Source organism: Cherax quadricarinatus, chromosome 50, assembly GCF_038502225.1.
Source record: "Cherax quadricarinatus isolate ZL_2023a chromosome 50, ASM3850222v1, whole genome shotgun sequence".
Classification (NCBI taxonomy): Eukaryota; Metazoa; Arthropoda; class Malacostraca; order Decapoda; family Parastacidae; genus Cherax; species Cherax quadricarinatus.
Window position 1 is genome coordinate 20,866,306 of NC_091341.1, and position 17,285 is coordinate 20,883,590.

The window sequence follows — 17,285 nt, forward strand, 5'->3', positions numbered from 1 at the left end:
TCCCCACTGTTAAATGGACCACAGTCGGACCAGGGACCGACCCCCCACTGTTAAATGGACCGCAGTTGGTCCAGGGACCGACCCCCACTGTTAAATGGACCACAGTCGGTCCAGGAACCGATCCCCACTGTTAAATGGACCACAGTCGGACCAGGGACCGACCCCCCACTGTTAAATGGACCACAGTCGGTCCAGGGACCGACCCCCACTGTTAAATGGACCACAGTCGGTCTAGGAACCGACCCCCACTGTTAAATGGACCGCAGTTGGTCCAGGGACCGACCCCCACTGTTAAATGGACCACAGTCGGTCCAGGAACCGACCCCCACTGTTAAATGGACCGCAGTTGGTGCAGGGACCGACCCCCACTGTTAAATGGACCGCAGTTGGTCCAGGGACCGACCCCCACTGTTAAATAGACCGCAGTTGGTGCAGGGACCGACCCCCACTGTTAAATGGACCACAGTCGGACCAGGGACCGACCCCCACTGTTAAATGGACCACAGTCGGACCAGGGACCGACCCCCCACTGTTAAATGGACCACAGTCGGTCCAGGGACCGACCCTCCACTGTTAAATGGACCACAGTCGGACCAGGGACCGACCCCCCACTGTTAAATGGACCACAGTCGGACCAGGGACCGACCCCCCACTGTTAAATGGACCACAGTCGGACCAGGGACCGACCCCCCACTGTTAAATGGACCACAGTCGGACCAGGGACCGACCCCCCACTGTTAAATGGACCATAGTCGGACCAGGGACCGACCCCCCACTGTTAAATGGACCACAGTCGGACCAGGGACCGACCCCCCACTGTTAAATGGACCACAGTCGGACCAGGGACCGACCCCCCACTGTTAAATGGACCACAGTCGGACCAGGGACCGACCCCCCACTGTTAAATGGACCACAGTCGGACCAGGGACCGACCCCCCACTGTTAAATGGACCACAGTCGGACCAGGGACCGACCCCCCACTGTTAAATGGACCACAGTCGGACCAGGGACCGACCCCCACTGTTAAATGGACCACAGTCGGACCAGGGACCGACCCCCCACTGTTAAATGGACCACAGTCGGACCAGGGACCGACCCCCACTGTTAAATGGACCACAGTCGGACCAGGGACCGACCCCCACTGTTAAATGGACCACAGTCGGACCAGGGACCGACCCCCCACTGTTAAATTATTCTATTGGTCATAATAATAATAATAATAATTAGCCCGACATTATCGTAGTAGTAATAAGCATTTTAATATTTATAAGACTATTATTATTATTATTATTATTATTCTTATTATTATTATTATTATTATTATTATCCACGATAATTGTAACGACAATACGTGTATGTATAACTCTGTAATATAATCTTGATATAATTATAGTGTGAGAATATAATTGATTATATAACTGATACAGTGGCAGGTGTGTTGACACAGTTACAGGTGTGTTGACACAGTGGCAGGTGTTTTGACACAGTTACAGGTGTGTTGACAGTTACAGGTGTGTTGACACAGTTACAGGTGTGTTGACACAGTTACAGGTGTGTTGACACAGTGACAGGTGTGTTGACACAGTGGCAGGTGTGTTGACACAGTTACAGGTGTGTTGACACAGTTACAGGTGTGTTGACACAGTTACAGGTGTGTTGACACAGTTACAGGTGTGTTGACACAGTGACAGGTGTGTTGACACAGTGGCAGGTGTGTTGACACAGTTACAGGTGTGTTGACACAGTGACAGGTGTGTTGACACAGTGGCAGGTGTGTTGACACAGTTACAGGTGTGTTGACATAGTGACAGGTGTGTTGACACAGTTACAGGTGTGTTGACACAGTGACAGGTGTGTTGACACAGTTACAGGTGTGTTGACACAGTGACAGGTGTGTTGACACAGTTACAGGTGTGTTGACACAGTTACAGGTGTGTTGACACAGTGACAGGTGTGTTGACACAGTTACAGGTGTGTTGACACAGTGACAGGTGTATTGGCACAGTTACAGGTGTTTTGACACAGTGACAGGTGTGTTGACACAGCGACAGGTGTGTTGACACAGTTACAGGTGTTTTCACACAGCGACAGGTGTGTTGACACAGTGACAGGTGTGTTGACACAGTTACAGGTGTGTTGACACAGTGACAGGTGTGTTGACACAGTTACAGGTGTGTTGACACAGTTACAGGTGTGTTGACACAGTGACAGGTGTTTTCACACATTTACAGGTGTGTTGGCACAGTTACAGGTGTGTTGACACAGTTACAGGTGTGTTGGCACAGTTACAGGTGTGTTGACACACTGACAGGTGTGTTGACACAGTTACAGGTGTGTTGACACAGTGACAGGTGTGTTGACACAGTTACAGGTGTGTTGACACAGTTACAGGTGTTTTCACACAGCGACAGGTGTGTTGACACAGTGACAGGTGTGTTGACACAGTTACAGGTGTGTTGACACAGTTACAGGTGTTTTCACACAGCGACAGGTGTGTTGACACAGTGACAGGTGTGTTGACACAGTTACAGCTGTGTTGACACAGTTACAGGTGTTTTCACACAGTGACAGGTGTGTTGACACAGTGACAGGTGTGTTGACACAGTTACAGGTGTATTGACACAGTTACAGGTGTTTTCACACAGCGACAGGTGTGTTGACACAGTGACAGGTGTGTTGACACAGTGAGAGGTGTGTTGACACAGTGAGAGGTGTGTTGACACAGTTGCAGGTGTGTTGACACAGTTACAGGTGTGTTGACACAGTGACAGGTGTGTTGACACAGTGACAGGTGTGTTGACACAGTGACAGGTGTGTTGACACAGTGACAGATGTGTTGACAGTGACAGGTGTGTTGACACAGTGACAGGTGTATTGACACAATGATAGGTGTATTGACACAGTGACAGATGTGTTGACACAGTGACAGGTGTGTTGACACAGTGACAGGTGTGTTGACACAGTGACAGGTGTGTTGACACAGTGAGAGGTGTGTTGACACAGTTACAGGTGTGTTGACACAGTGACAGGTGTGTTGACACAGTGACAGGTGTGTTGACACAGTGACAGGTGTATTGACACAATGATAGGTGTATTGACACAGTGACAGATTTGTTGACACAGTGACAGGTGTGTTGACACAGTGACAGGTGTGTTGACACAGTGACAGGTGTGTTGACACAGTTACAGGTGTGTTGACACAGTGACAGGTGTGTTGACACAGTGACAGGTGTGTTGACACAGTGACAGGTGTGTTGACACAGTGACAGATGTGTTGACAGTGACAGGTGTGTTGACACAGTGACAGGTGTATTGACACAATGATAGGTGTATTGACACAGTGACAGATGTGTTGACACAGTGACAGGTGTGTTGACACAGTGACAGGTGTGTTGACACAGTGACAGGTGTGTTGACACAGTGAGAGGTGTGTTGACACAGTTACAGGTGTGTTGACACAGTGACAGGTGTGTTGACACAGTGACAGGTGTGTTGACACAGTGACAGGTGTATTGACACAATGATAGGTGTATTGACACAGTGACAGATGTGTTGACACAGTGACAGGTGTGTTGACACAGTGACAGGTGTGTTGACACAGTGACAGGTGTGTTAACACAGTGACAAGTGTATTGACAGGTGAGTGACATTAACGGGTGTGTTGACAGCTCTCAGTAACCAGGTGGTCGAGTAACAGCTGTCAGTCACCCAGGTGGGAGAGTAAGAGCTGTCAGTCACCCAGGTGGGAGAGTAACAGCTGTCAGTCACCCAGGTGGGAGAGTAACAGCTATCAGTCACACAGATGGTCGAGTAACAGCTACCAGTCACCCAGGTGGGAGAGTAACAGCTGTCAGTCACCCAGGTGGGAGAGTAACAGCTGTCAGTCACCCAGGTGGGAGAGTAACAGCTGTCAGTCACCCAGGTGGGAGAGTAACAGCTGTCAGTCACCCAGGTGGGAGAGTATCAGCTGTCAGCCACCCAGGTGGGAGGGTAACAGCTGTCAGTCACCCAGGTGGGAGAATAACAGCTGTCAGTTACCCAGATTGTCGAGTAACAGCTGTCAGTCACCCAAGTGGTCGAGTAGCAGTTGTCAGTCACCCAGGTGGGAGAGTAACAGCTGTCAATCACCCAGGTGGGAGAGTAACAGCTGTCAGTCACCCAGGTGGGAGAGTAACAGCTGTCAGTCACCCAGGTGGGAGAGTAACAGCTGTCAGTCACCCAGTTGGGAGAGTAACAGCTGTCAGTTACCCAGGTGGGATAGTAACAGCTGTCAGTTACCCAGTTGGGACATTAACTGCTGTCAGTCACCCAGGTGGTCGAGTAACAGCTGCCAGTTACCCAGGTGGTCGAGTAACAGCTGTCAGTTACCCAGGTGGTCGAGTAACAGCTGTCAGTTACCCAGGTGGTCGAGTAACAGCTGTCAGTCACCCAGGTGGTGGTACAGGTGTGTGTCAGCCTATCAGGTGCCAGGTAGAGAGAGAGAGAGAGAGAGAGAGAGAGAGAGAGAGAGAGAGAGAGAGAGAGAGAGAGAGAGAGGACATCACACAGTATAAACAACACACAGGTAAGTCAGGGTAAACAATGGAAGCAACATAGGAGAAGCACTGTTCTAAGCCTACCGGCCTATGCTAGGTAGATGTAAAGAGACGACGTCATCAGTCCGTCACCCTCAAAGATGTAGTTCTGAGGTGGTCAGTCCCTCAGCCTGGAGTCGCTGTCATCAGTCCGTCTTGATTACATCGACTCCAGGTTGAGGGACGGATTACCTCTAACTTCTTCTGATCTTCACCATTCTTCTTTATGGTGTGGGGTGGGTGTGAGTTGAACCTGACTTCCCTGGGCCACCAGCTGACTTGGACCTCCTAGCATGGGCCAGTAGGTGACTTGGACCTGCCTAGCATGGGCCAGTAGGTGATTTGGACCTGCCTAGCATGGGCCAGTAGGTGATTTGGACCTGCCTAGCATGGGCCAGTATGTGATTTGGACCTGCCTAGCATGGGTCAGTAGGTGATTTGGACCTGCCTAGCATGGGCCAGTAGGTGATTTGGACCTGCCTAGCATGGGCCAGTATGTGATTTGGACCTGCCTAGCATGGGCCAGTAGGTGATTTGGACCTGCCTAGCATGGGACAATAGGTGACTTGGACCTGCCTACCATGAACCAGTAGGTGATTTGGACCTGCCTAGCATGGGACAATAGGTGACTTGGACCTGCCTAGCATGGGCCAGTAGGTGATTTGGACCTGCCTAGCATGGGACAATAGGTGACTTGGACCTGCCTACCATGAACCAGTAGGTGATTTGGACCTGCCTAGCATGGGACAATAGGTGACTTGGACCTGCCTAGCATGAACCAGTAGGTGACTTGGACCTGCCTAGCATGAACCAGTAGACCTGCTTGAGTGCTCCTTCTTATGTTCTTATCGGACAGATGAAGTCACTGTAGGGCGAAACGTTGCCACAATAAAGATACCTAAGTATTGCACATGTGTGGTAATCTTCCACTTGTCGGTATTTTGTACCAATGTCAACAACATTGATCTAAGTTCTCGTTGTTGGATTTAGTGGATGATGCTTCTAGACATCTACGTTAAGTGCAGTCATTCCCCTGCGTGGTGAGTGTAGCTGTGTCCTCTGCTGCCAGGCGGGGATGTATGTTACCTTGTGCTATCCTTGTGTTACTGGTACTGTCATACCTGCAGGTATATTGATGTGTTGAGTTGTGTTGTATTGTCTCTTACAGATGGATGACTAACAGATGATTGTATATTGCAGGTGGGGTGGGTGAAGGCAGACACCAAGGCCATCCAAGCCATCCATCACCAGGTGGTCACCCACAACCCCAGGGTCTCCGTCACCTACAGGGATCGCACCACCTGGAACCTGCACATCCGGAACGTACAAGAGGATGATCGTGGTGTATACATGTGTCAGGTCAACACTGACCCTATGATAGCTAAGGTGATCTCAGAGGTCACTGTGTACTAGTGTTGCAGGCCTGTAGTACTAGTGTTGCAGGTCTGTAGTACTAGTGTTGCAGGCCTGTAGTACTAGTGTTGCAGGCCTGTAGTACTAGTGTTGCAGGTCTGTAGTACTAGTGTTGCAGGCCTGTAGTACTAGTGTTGCAGGTCTGTAGTACTAGTGTTGCAGGCCTGTAGTACTAGTGTTGCAGGCCTGTAGTACTAGTGTTGCAGGTCTGTAGTACTAGTGTTGCAGGCCTGTAGTACTAGTGTTGCAGGCCTGTAGTACTAGTGTTGCAGGCCTGTAGTACTAGTGTTGCAGGTCTGTAGTACTAGTGTTGCAGGTCTGTAGTACTAGTGTTGCAGGCCTGTAGTACTAGTGTTGCAGGCCTGTAGTACTAGTGTTGCAGGCCTGTAGTACTAGTGTTGCAGGCCTGTAGTACTAGTGTTGCAGGTCTGTAGTACTAGTGTTGCAGGCCTGTAGTACTAGTGTTGCAGGCCTGTAGTACTAGTGTTGCAGGCCTGTAGTACTAGTGTTGCAGGTCTGTAGTACTAGTGTTGCAGGCCTGTAGTACTAGTGTTGCAGGCCTGTAGTACTAGTGTTGCAGGTCTGTAGTACTAGTGTTGCAGGCCTGTAGTACTAGTGTTGCAGGCCTGTAGTACTAGTGTTGCAGGCCTGTAGTACTAGTGTTGCAGGTCTGTAGTACTAGTGTTGCAGGCCTGTAGTACTAGTGTTGCAGGTCTGTAGTACTAGTGTTGTAGGCCTGTAGTACTAGTGTTGCAGGCCTGTAGTACTAGTGTTGCAGGCCTGTAGTACTAGTGTTGCAGGTCTGTAGTACTAGTGTTGTAGGCATGTAGTACTAGTGTTGCAGGCCTGTAGTACTAGTGTTGCAGGCCTGTAGTACTAGTGTTGCAGGTATGTAGTACTAGTGTTGCAGGTCTGTAGTACTAGTGTTGCAGGTCTGTAGTACTAGTGTTGCAGGTCTGTAGTACTAGTGTTGCAGGTCTGTAGTACTAGTGTTGCAGGTCTGTAGTACTAGTGTTGCAGGTCTGTAGTACTAGTGTTGCAGGTCTGTAGTACTAGTGTTACATGTCTGTAGTACTAGTGTTGCAGGTCTGTAGTACTAGTGTTGCAGGTCTGTAGTACTAGTGTTGCAGGCCTGTAGTACTAGTGTTGCAGGTCTGTAGTACTAGTGTTGCAGGTCTGTAGTACTAGTGTTGCAGGTCTGTAGTACTAGTGTTGCAGGTCTGTAGTACTAGTGTTACATGTCTGTAGTACTAGTGTTGCAGGTCTGTAGTACTAGTGTTGCAGGTCTGTAGTACTAGTGTTGCAGGTCTGTAGTACTAGTGTTGCAGGTCTGTAGTACTAGTGTTGCAGGCCTGTAGTACTAGTGTTGCAGGCCTGTAGTACTAGTGTTGCAGGTCTGTAGTACTAGTGTTGCAGGTCTGTAGTACTAGTGTTGCAGGCCTGTAGTACTAGTGTTACAGGTCTGTAGTACTAGTGTTGCAGGCCTGTAGTACTAGTGTTGCAGGCCTGTAGTACTAGTGTTGCAGACCTGTAGTACTAGTGTTGCAGGCCTGTAGTACTAGTGTTGCAGACCTGTAGTACTAGTGTTGCAGACCTGTAGTACTAGTGTTGCAGGCCTGTAGTACTAGTGTTGCAGGTCTGTAGTACTAGTGTTGCAGGCCTGTAGTACTAGTGTTGCAGACCTGTAGTACTAGTGTTGCAGGCCTGTAGTACTAGTGTTGCAGGCCTGTAGTACTAGTGTTGCAGGTCTGTAGTACTAGTGTTGCAGGCCTGTAGTACTAGTGTTGCAGACCTGTAGTACTAGTGTTGCAGGCCTGTAGTACTAGTGTTGCAGGCATGTAGTACTAGTGTTGCAGGCCTGTAGTACTAGTGTTGCAGGTCTGTAGTACTAGTGTTGCAGGCATGTAGTACTAGTGTTGCAGGCCTGTAGTACTAGTGTTGCAGGCATGTAGTACTAGTGTTGCAGGCCTGTAGTACTAGTGTTGCAGGTCTGTAGTACTAGTGTTGCAGGTCTGTAGTACTAGTGTTGCAGGCCTGTAGTACTAGTGTTGCAGGCATGTAGTACTAGTGTTGCAGGCCTGTAGTACTAGTGTTGCAGGTCTGTAGTACTAGTGTTGCAGGTCTGTAGTACTAGTGTTGCAGGTCTGTAGTACTAGTGTTGCAGGCCTGTAGTACTAGTGTTGCAGGCCTGTAGTACTAGTGTTGCAGGTCTGTAGTACTAGTGTTGCAGGTCTGTAGTACTAGTGTTGCAGGTCTGCACTACTAGTGTTGCAGTACCAGTGTTGCAGACCTGCAGAACTAGTGTTGCAGGCCTATAGTATTGGTGTTGCAGGCCTGTAGTACTAGTGTTGCAGACCTGTAGTACTAGTGTTGCAGTACCAGTATTGCAGGCCTGCAATACTAGTGTTGCAGTACCAGTATTTCAGGCCTGCAATACTAGTGTTGCAGTACCATTGTTGCAGGTTTGCAGTACTATTGTTGCAGGCCTGCAGTACTAGTGTTGCAGTACTAGTGTTGTACAACAAACAACGGTCAGCAACACTGTCACAAACCACTATGTACATCATTTACGAATGTTCAAAAATTTCAGCTCAAGTCAACACTAATTATAAACCAGTAATTGAGAGAGAGAGAGAGAGAGAGAGAGAGAGTAGCAGATGTTACTGTGGGATGTTATTAGCCATCTGACGGTCTGAGAGAGTCTAGTTAACTGGTATGATTACCACAGGCGAGGTGATCGAACCAGACTGCTCTTCCAACCTTCACCTTGACACTCTGATACCCTGACACTCTGACATCTTGACACTCTGGCACTCTGACACACGGACACCCTGATACCCTGGCACTGACAACCTGACACTCTGACACCGTGACACCCTGACCATGATAGCAGCACAAGGGATCCTGGCTTTGGTATAATTTATCCCACAATTAGTTTGGCTGACTGCCAGTGTTTCCCTCACCCACTCTCCTCTCTCTCAGCCGCCCGGACTGTCAGCCACTCGGACTGTCAGTCACTCGGGCTGTCAACCACTAGGACTGTCAGCCACTCGGACTGTCAGCCGCTCGGGCTGTCAGTCACTCGGACTGTCAGTCACTCGGGCTGTCAACCACTAGGACTGTCAGCCACTCGGACTGTCAGCCACTCGGACTGTCAGCCGCTCGGGCTGTCAGTCACTCGAACTGTCAGTCACTCGGACTATCAGCTACTCGGGCTGTCAGCCACTCGGGCTGTCAGCCACTCGGACTGTCAGCCACTCGAACTGTCAACCACTCGAACTGTCAGCCACTCGAACTGTCAGCCACTCGGGCTGTCAGCCACTCGGGCTGTCAGACACTCGAACTGTCATCCACTCGGACTGTCAGCCACTCGGGCTGTCAGCCACTCGGGCTGTCAGCCACTCGGGCTGTCAGCCACTCGGACTGTCAGCCACTCGAACTGTCAGCCACTCGGGTTGTCAGCCACTCGGGCTGTCAGCCACTCGGGCTGTCAGCCACTCGAACTGTCATCCACTCGGACTGTCATCCACTCGGGCTGTCAGCCACTCGAGCTGTCAGCCAATCAGGCTGTCAGCCACTCGGGCTGTCAGCCACTCGGGCTGTCAGCCACTCGAACTGTCAGCCACTCGGGTTGTCAGCCACTCGGGCTGTCAGCCACTCGGGCTGTCAGCCAATCTGTTTAGTTTTACGTCTGCTCCACAATCCCTCCCTCCCTCCCCCCCTCCCTCCTAAGAGGGAGTGAGGGAGGGGGGCACTGATCCCTCCTTCCCACTTACATTTTATGAACCGGTAGTTTTATTAGCTATTTAGGAAGGGGGAGGGGAGCATCCGCCCCCTTCCCCTCCCCCTTGGTGAGGGGGGGGCGACCACGGTCATTAAGGCCAGTTGGTCCAGTCAGTAAGGACGCGACAAATTACTTTGCAATATCCCCCCCCCACACTCAATTTTTACAGTAGGGGAGGAGGGGGAGGGAGGGAGGGGTGGGGGAGGGAAGAATGGGCTTGTTTGATCCAAGGGATGGGCGCTCCCCTCCTCCTAGCCTTGGAATCGGGTGTCCGGCATTACTTTGTTATTGGATTCCTGGCGACGACTGTCTTAAGATCAGTAGCAGATGAGGGGATCAGTCCCCCAGCCTCCCGAAACTAGTAATAATAATAATAATAAATAAGAAAAAGGGAGACAGAAGAGAGAGATAGAGAGTGTGAGAGATAGAGAGTGAGAGAGAGAGAGAGAGAGAGAGAGAGAGAGAGAGAGAGAGAGAGAGAGAGAGAGAGAGAGAGAGAGAGAGAGAGAGAGAGAGAGAGAGAGAGAGAGAGAGAATCAGTGGTTGTGTGTTGACAGTCATCTCCCCTCAGTACCTTATTTATGAGTGCTCTTTCCTCCCCTGAGTACATGCACACTCACGTGCGAGTACACTCACTCACACTAACACACACTCACATACACACACACTAACACACACACACACACACACACACACACACACACACACACACACACACACACACACACACTGTATTCAGTATACTGCATACAGTGTATCTGGAGTGTCCACCATACCATACCATGAGTGTCCACCATACCATACCAGGAGTGTCCACCATACCATACCAGGAGTGTCCACCATACAATACCATGAGTGTCCACCATACCATACCAGGAGTGTCCACCATACCATACCATGAGTGTCCACCATACCATACCAGGAGTGTCCACCATACCATACCAGGAGTGTCCACCATACAATACCAGGAGTGTCCATACCATACCAGGAGTGTCCACCATACCATACCATGAGTGTCCACCATACCATACCAGGAGTGTCCACCATACCATACCATGAGTGTCCACCATACCATACCAGGAGTGTCCACCATACCATACCAGGAGTGTCCACCATACCATACCATGAGTGTCCACCATACCATACCATACCAGGAGTGTCCACCATACCATACCAGGAGTGTCCACCATACCATACCAGGAGTGTCCACCATACAATACCAGGAGTGCCCACCAGGCCATGCCAGGAGTGCCCACCATACCATACCAGGAGTGTCCACCAGGCCATACACGGAGTGTCCGCCATACCATACCAGGAGTGTCCACCATACCATACCAGGAGTGTCCACCATACCATACCAGGAGTGTCCACCAGGCCATACCAGGAGTGTCCACCATACCAGGAGTGTCCACCATACCATACCAGGAATGTCCACCAGGCCATACCAGGAGTGTCCACTATACCATACCAGGAGTGTCCACCAGGCCATACCAGGAGTGTCCACCATACCATACCAGGAATGTCCACCAGGCCATACCAGGAGTGTCCACCATACAATACCAGGAGTGTTCACCAGGCCATACCAGGAGTGTCCACCAGGCCATACCAGGAGTGTCCAGCATACCATACAAGGAGTGTCCACCATCCATACCAGGAGTGTCCACTATACCGTACCAGGAGTGTCCACCATACCATACCAGGAGTGTCCACCATACCATACCAGGAGTGTCCACCATACCATACCAGGAGTGTCCACCATACCATACCAGGAGTGTCCACCAGGCCATACCAGGAGTGTCCACCATACCATACCAGGAGTGTCCACCAGGCCATACCAGGAGTGTCCACCATACCACACGAGGAGTGTCCACCATACCATACCAGGAGTGTCCACCATACCATACCAGAAGTGTCCACCATACCATACCAGGAGTGTCCACCATACCATACCAGGAGTGTCCACCATACCATACCAGGAGTGCCCACCGTACCATACCAGGAGTGTCCACCATACCATACCAGGAGTGTCCACCATACCATACCAGGAGTGTCCACCATATCATACCAGGAGTGTCCACCATACCATACCAGGAGTGTCCACCATACCATACCAGGAGTGTCCACCAGGCCATACCAGGAGTGTCCACCATACCATACCAGGAGTGTCCACCAAGCCATACCAGGAGTGTCCACCATACCATACCAGGAGTGTCCACCATACCATACCAGGAGTGTCCACCATACCATACCAGGAGTGTCCACCATATCATACCAGGAGTGCCCACCGTACCATACCAGGAGTGTCCACCATACCATACCATACCAGGAGTGTCCACCATACCATACCAGGAGTGTCCACCATATCATACCAGGAGTGTCCACCATACCATACCAGGAGTGTCCACCATACCATACCAGGAGTGTCCACCAGGCCATACCAGGAGTGTCCACCATACCATACCAGGAGTGTCCACCATACCATACCAGGAGTGTCCACCATATCATACCAGGAGTGTCCACCATACCATACCAGGAGTGTCCACCAGGCCATACCAGGAGTGTCCACCATACAATACCAGGAGTGTCCACCAGGCCATACCAGGAGTGTCCACCAGGCCATACCAGGAGTGTCCACCATACCATACCAGGAGTGTCCACCAGGCCATACCAGGAGTGTCCACCATACCATACCAGGAGTGTCCACCAGGCCATACCAGGAGTGTCCACCATGCCATACCAGGAGTGTCCACCATACCATACCAGGAGTGTCCACCAGGCCATACCAGGAGTGTCCACCATATCACACCAGGAGTGTCCACCATACCATACCAGGAGTGTCCACCATATACCAGGAGTGTCCACCATACCATACCAGGAGTGTCCACCATACCATACCAGGAGTGTCCACCAGGCCATACCAGGAGTGTCCACCATACCATACCAGGAGTGTCCACCATACCATACCAGGAGTGTCCACCATACCAGGAGTGTCCACCATACCATACCAGGAGTGTCCACCATGCCATACCAGGAGTGTCCACCATACCATACCAGGAGTGTCCACCACGCCATACCAGGAGTGTCCACCATACCATACCAGGAGTGTCCACCATACCATACCAGGAGTGTCCACCATACAATACCAGGAGTGCCCACCAGGCCATGCCAGGAGTGCCCACCATACCATACCAGGAGTGTCCACCAAGCCATACCAGGAGTGTCCACCATACCATACCAGGAGTGTCCACCATACCATACCAGGAGTGTCCACCATACCATACCAGGAGTGTCCACCATATCATACCAGGAGTGCCCACCGTACCATACCAGGAGTGTCCACCATACCATACCATACCAGGAGTGTCCACCATACCATACCAGGAGTGTCCACCATATCATACCAGGAGTGTCCACCATACCATACCAGGAGTGTCCACCATACCATACCAGGAGTGTCCACCAGGCCATACCAGGAGTGTCCACCATACCATACCAGGAGTGTCCACCATACCATACCAGGAGTGTCCACCATACCATACCAGGAGTGTCCACCATACAATACCAGGAGTGCCCACCAGGCCATGCCAGGAGTGCCCACCATACCATACCAGGAGTGTCCACCAGGCCATACACGGAGTGTCCGCCATACCATACCAGGAGTGTCCACCATACCATACCAGGAGTGTCCACCATACCATACCAGGAGTGTCCACCAGGCCATACCAGGAGTGTCCACCATACCAGGAGTGTCCACCATACCATACCAGGAATGTCCACCAGGCCATACCAGGAGTGTCCACTATACCATACCAGGAGTGTCCACCAGGCCATACCAGGAGTGTCCACCATACCATACCAGGAATGTCCACCAGGCCATACCAGGAGTGTCCACCATACAATACCAGGAGTGTTCACCAGGCCATACCAGGAGTGTCCACCAGGCCATACCAGGAGTGTCCAGCATACCATACAAGGAGTGTCCACCATCCATACCAGGAGTGTCCACTATACCGTACCAGGAGTGTCCACCATACCATACCAGGAGTGTCCACCATACCATACCAGGAGTGTCCACCATACCATACCAGGAGTGTCCACCATACCATACCAGGAGTGTCCACCAGGCCATACCAGGAGTGTCCACCATACCATACCAGGAGTGTCCACCAGGCCATACCAGGAGTGTCCACCATACCACACGAGGAGTGTCCACCATACCATACCAGGAGTGTCCACCATACCATACCAGAAGTGTCCACCATACCATACCAGGAGTGTCCACCATACCATACCAGGAGTGTCCACCATACCATACCAGGAGTGCCCACCGTACCATACCAGGAGTGTCCACCATACCATACCAGGAGTGTCCACCATACCATACCAGGAGTGTCCACCATATCATACCAGGAGTGTCCACCATACCATACCAGGAGTGTCCACCATACCATACCAGGAGTGTCCACCAGGCCATACCAGGAGTGTCCACCATACCATACCAGGAGTGTCCACCAAGCCATACCAGGAGTGTCCACCATACCATACCAGGAGTGTCCACCATACCATACCAGGAGTGTCCACCATACCATACCAGGAGTGTCCACCATATCATACCAGGAGTGCCCACCGTACCATACCAGGAGTGTCCACCATACCATACCATACCAGGAGTGTCCACCATACCATACCAGGAGTGTCCACCATATCATACCAGGAGTGTCCACCATACCATACCAGGAGTGTCCACCATACCATACCAGGAGTGTCCACCAGGCCATACCAGGAGTGTCCACCATACCATACCAGGAGTGTCCACCATACCATACCAGGAGTGTCCACCATATCATACCAGGAGTGTCCACCATACCATACCAGGAGTGTCCACCAGGCCATACCAGGAGTGTCCACCATACAATACCAGGAGTGTCCACCAGGCCATACCAGGAGTGTCCACCAGGCCATACCAGGAGTGTCCACCATACCATACCAGGAGTGTCCACCAGGCCATACCAGGAGTGTCCACCATACCATACCAGGAGTGTCCACCAGGCCATACCAGGAGTGTCCACCATGCCATACCAGGAGTGTCCACCATACCATACCAGGAGTGTCCACCAGGCCATACCAGGAGTGTCCACCATATCACACCAGGAGTGTCCACCATACCATACCAGGAGTGTCCACCATATACCAGGAGTGTCCACCATACCATACCAGGAGTGTCCACCATACCATACCAGGAGTGTCCACCAGGCCATACCAGGAGTGTCCACCATACCATACCAGGAGTGTCCACCATACCATACCAGGAGTGTCCACCATACCAGGAGTGTCCACCATACCATACCAGGAGTGTCCACCATGCCATACCAGGAGTGTCCACCATACCATACCAGGAGTGTCCACCACGCCATACCAGGAGTGTCCACCATACCATACCAGGAGTGTCCACCAGGCCATACCAGGAGTGTCCACCATACCATACCAGGAGTGTCCACCATACCATACCAGGAGTGTCCACCATACCATACCAGGAGTGTCCACCAGGCCATACCAGGAGTGTCCACCATACCATACCAGGAGTGTCCACCAGGCCATACCAGGAGTGTCCACCAGGCCATACCAGGAGTGTCCACCATACCATACCAAGAGTGTCCACCAGGCCATACCAGGAGTGTCCACCATACCATACCAGGAGTGTCCACCATACCATCCCAGGAGTGTCCACCATGCCATACCAGGAGTGTCCACCATACCATACCAGGAGTCTCCACCATACCATACCAGGAGTGTCCACTATACCATACCAGGAGTGTCCACCAGGCCATACAAGGAGTGTCCACCATACCATACCAGGAGTGTCCACCATACCATACCAGGAGTGTCCACCATACCATACCAGGAGTGTCCACCATACCACACCAGGAGTGTCCACCATACCATACCATGAGTGTCCACCAGGCCATACCAGGAGTGTCCACCATACCATACCAGGAGTGCCCACCATACCATAGCAGGAGTGTCCACCATACCATACCAGGAGTGTCCACCAGGCCATACCAGGAGTGCCCACCATACCATAGCAGGAGTGTCCACCATACCATACCAGGAGTGTCCACCAGGCCATACCAGGAGTGTCCACCATACCATAGCAGGAGTGTCCACCATACCATACCAGGAGTGTCCACCATATCACACTAGGAGTGTCCGCCATACCATACCAGGAGTGTCCACCATATCATACCAGGAGTGTCCACCATACCATACCAGGAGTGTCCATCATACCATACCAGGAGTGTCCACCAGGCCATACCAGGAGTGTCCACCATATCATACCAGGAGTGTCCACCATACCATACCAGGAGTGTCCACCATACCATACCAGGAGTGTCCACCATACCATACCAGGAGTGTCCACCATACCATACCAGGAGTGTCCACCATACCATACCAGGAGTGTCCACCAGACAAGGAAGACTAGAAAGTCTTCTGCGGAGCTTCAGGAACCTGCAAGTGTATGTGACTTGCTCCTCCAGCGGTAGATGACACAGCTAACAGTCTTTCCCACCCCCTGTCTACTAGAGCAGGACAAGGGGGCAGCGCCCCCTCCTACTAGAGAGAGAGAGAGAGAGAGAGAGAGAGGGAGATAAAGGAGGTCAAAGAATGAGTGTTGTGAGGCAGGGGGGCGGCGCCCCCTGCCTCTTCCTAAGAGAAGAATAAAAGACTCCCCAGATTTATTGAACTTCTCACGTGAAGAAAAAATAAAGTCAGACCCCTGGCTTTATTTTCTCTAATATAAGAAATTTATTCCACAGGTCTTCATTCCCAAAATTTCCCCCTCCCCCTTCCTCTTCCCCCTCCCCCGTCCCCTTCCCCCTCCACCGTCCCCCCTTCCCCCTCGCCCTTCCCCCCTCCCCTTCCCCCTCCCCTTCCCTCTCCCCCTTCCCCCTCCCCTTCTTCCTCCCCTTCCCCCTCCCCTTCTCCCTCCCCATCCCCCTCCCCTTCCCCCTCCCCCTTCTCCCTCCCCCTCTCCCTCCCCCTCTCCCTTCCCCCCTCCCCATCACCCCTCCCCGTTCCTCCTCCTCCTTCCCCCTCCCCTTCTCCCTTCCCTTCCCCCTCCCCTTCTCCCTTCCCTTCCCCCTCCCTTTCCCCTTCCCACTCTCTTTCCCCTCCCCCTCCCCTTCTCCCTTCCCTTCCCCCTCCCTTTCCCCTTCCCACTCTCTTTCCCCTCCCCCTCCCCCCTCCCCAGGATAGTAACCACCTTCACTGAGTATCACCAAGATAGTAACCATCCTCACACACTATCACCAGGATAGTAACCATCCTCACACACTATCACCAGGATAGTAACCATCCTCACACACTATCACCAGGATAGTAACCATCCTCACACACTATCACCAGGATAGTAACCATCCTCACACACTATCACCAGGATAGTAACCATCCTCACACACTATCACCAGGATAGTAACCATCCTCACACACTATCACCAGGATAGTAACCATCCTCA

The 17,285-nt window shown here is 51.7% G+C and overlaps 1 protein-coding gene across 1 annotated transcript in view; it reads left to right on the top strand.

The window, feature by feature from the left end:
- Positions 1 to 17,285, top strand: part of LOC128695363 (lachesin) — a 262,137-nt gene that overhangs the window by 225,001 nt on the left and 19,851 nt on the right. Inside the window, exon 4 of the mRNA XM_053785883.2 lies at positions 5,775 to 5,960. Coding sequence (XP_053641858.1) covers positions 5,775 to 5,960 — 186 coding nt within the window. The remainder of the gene's footprint in view (positions 1 to 5,774; positions 5,961 to 17,285) is intronic.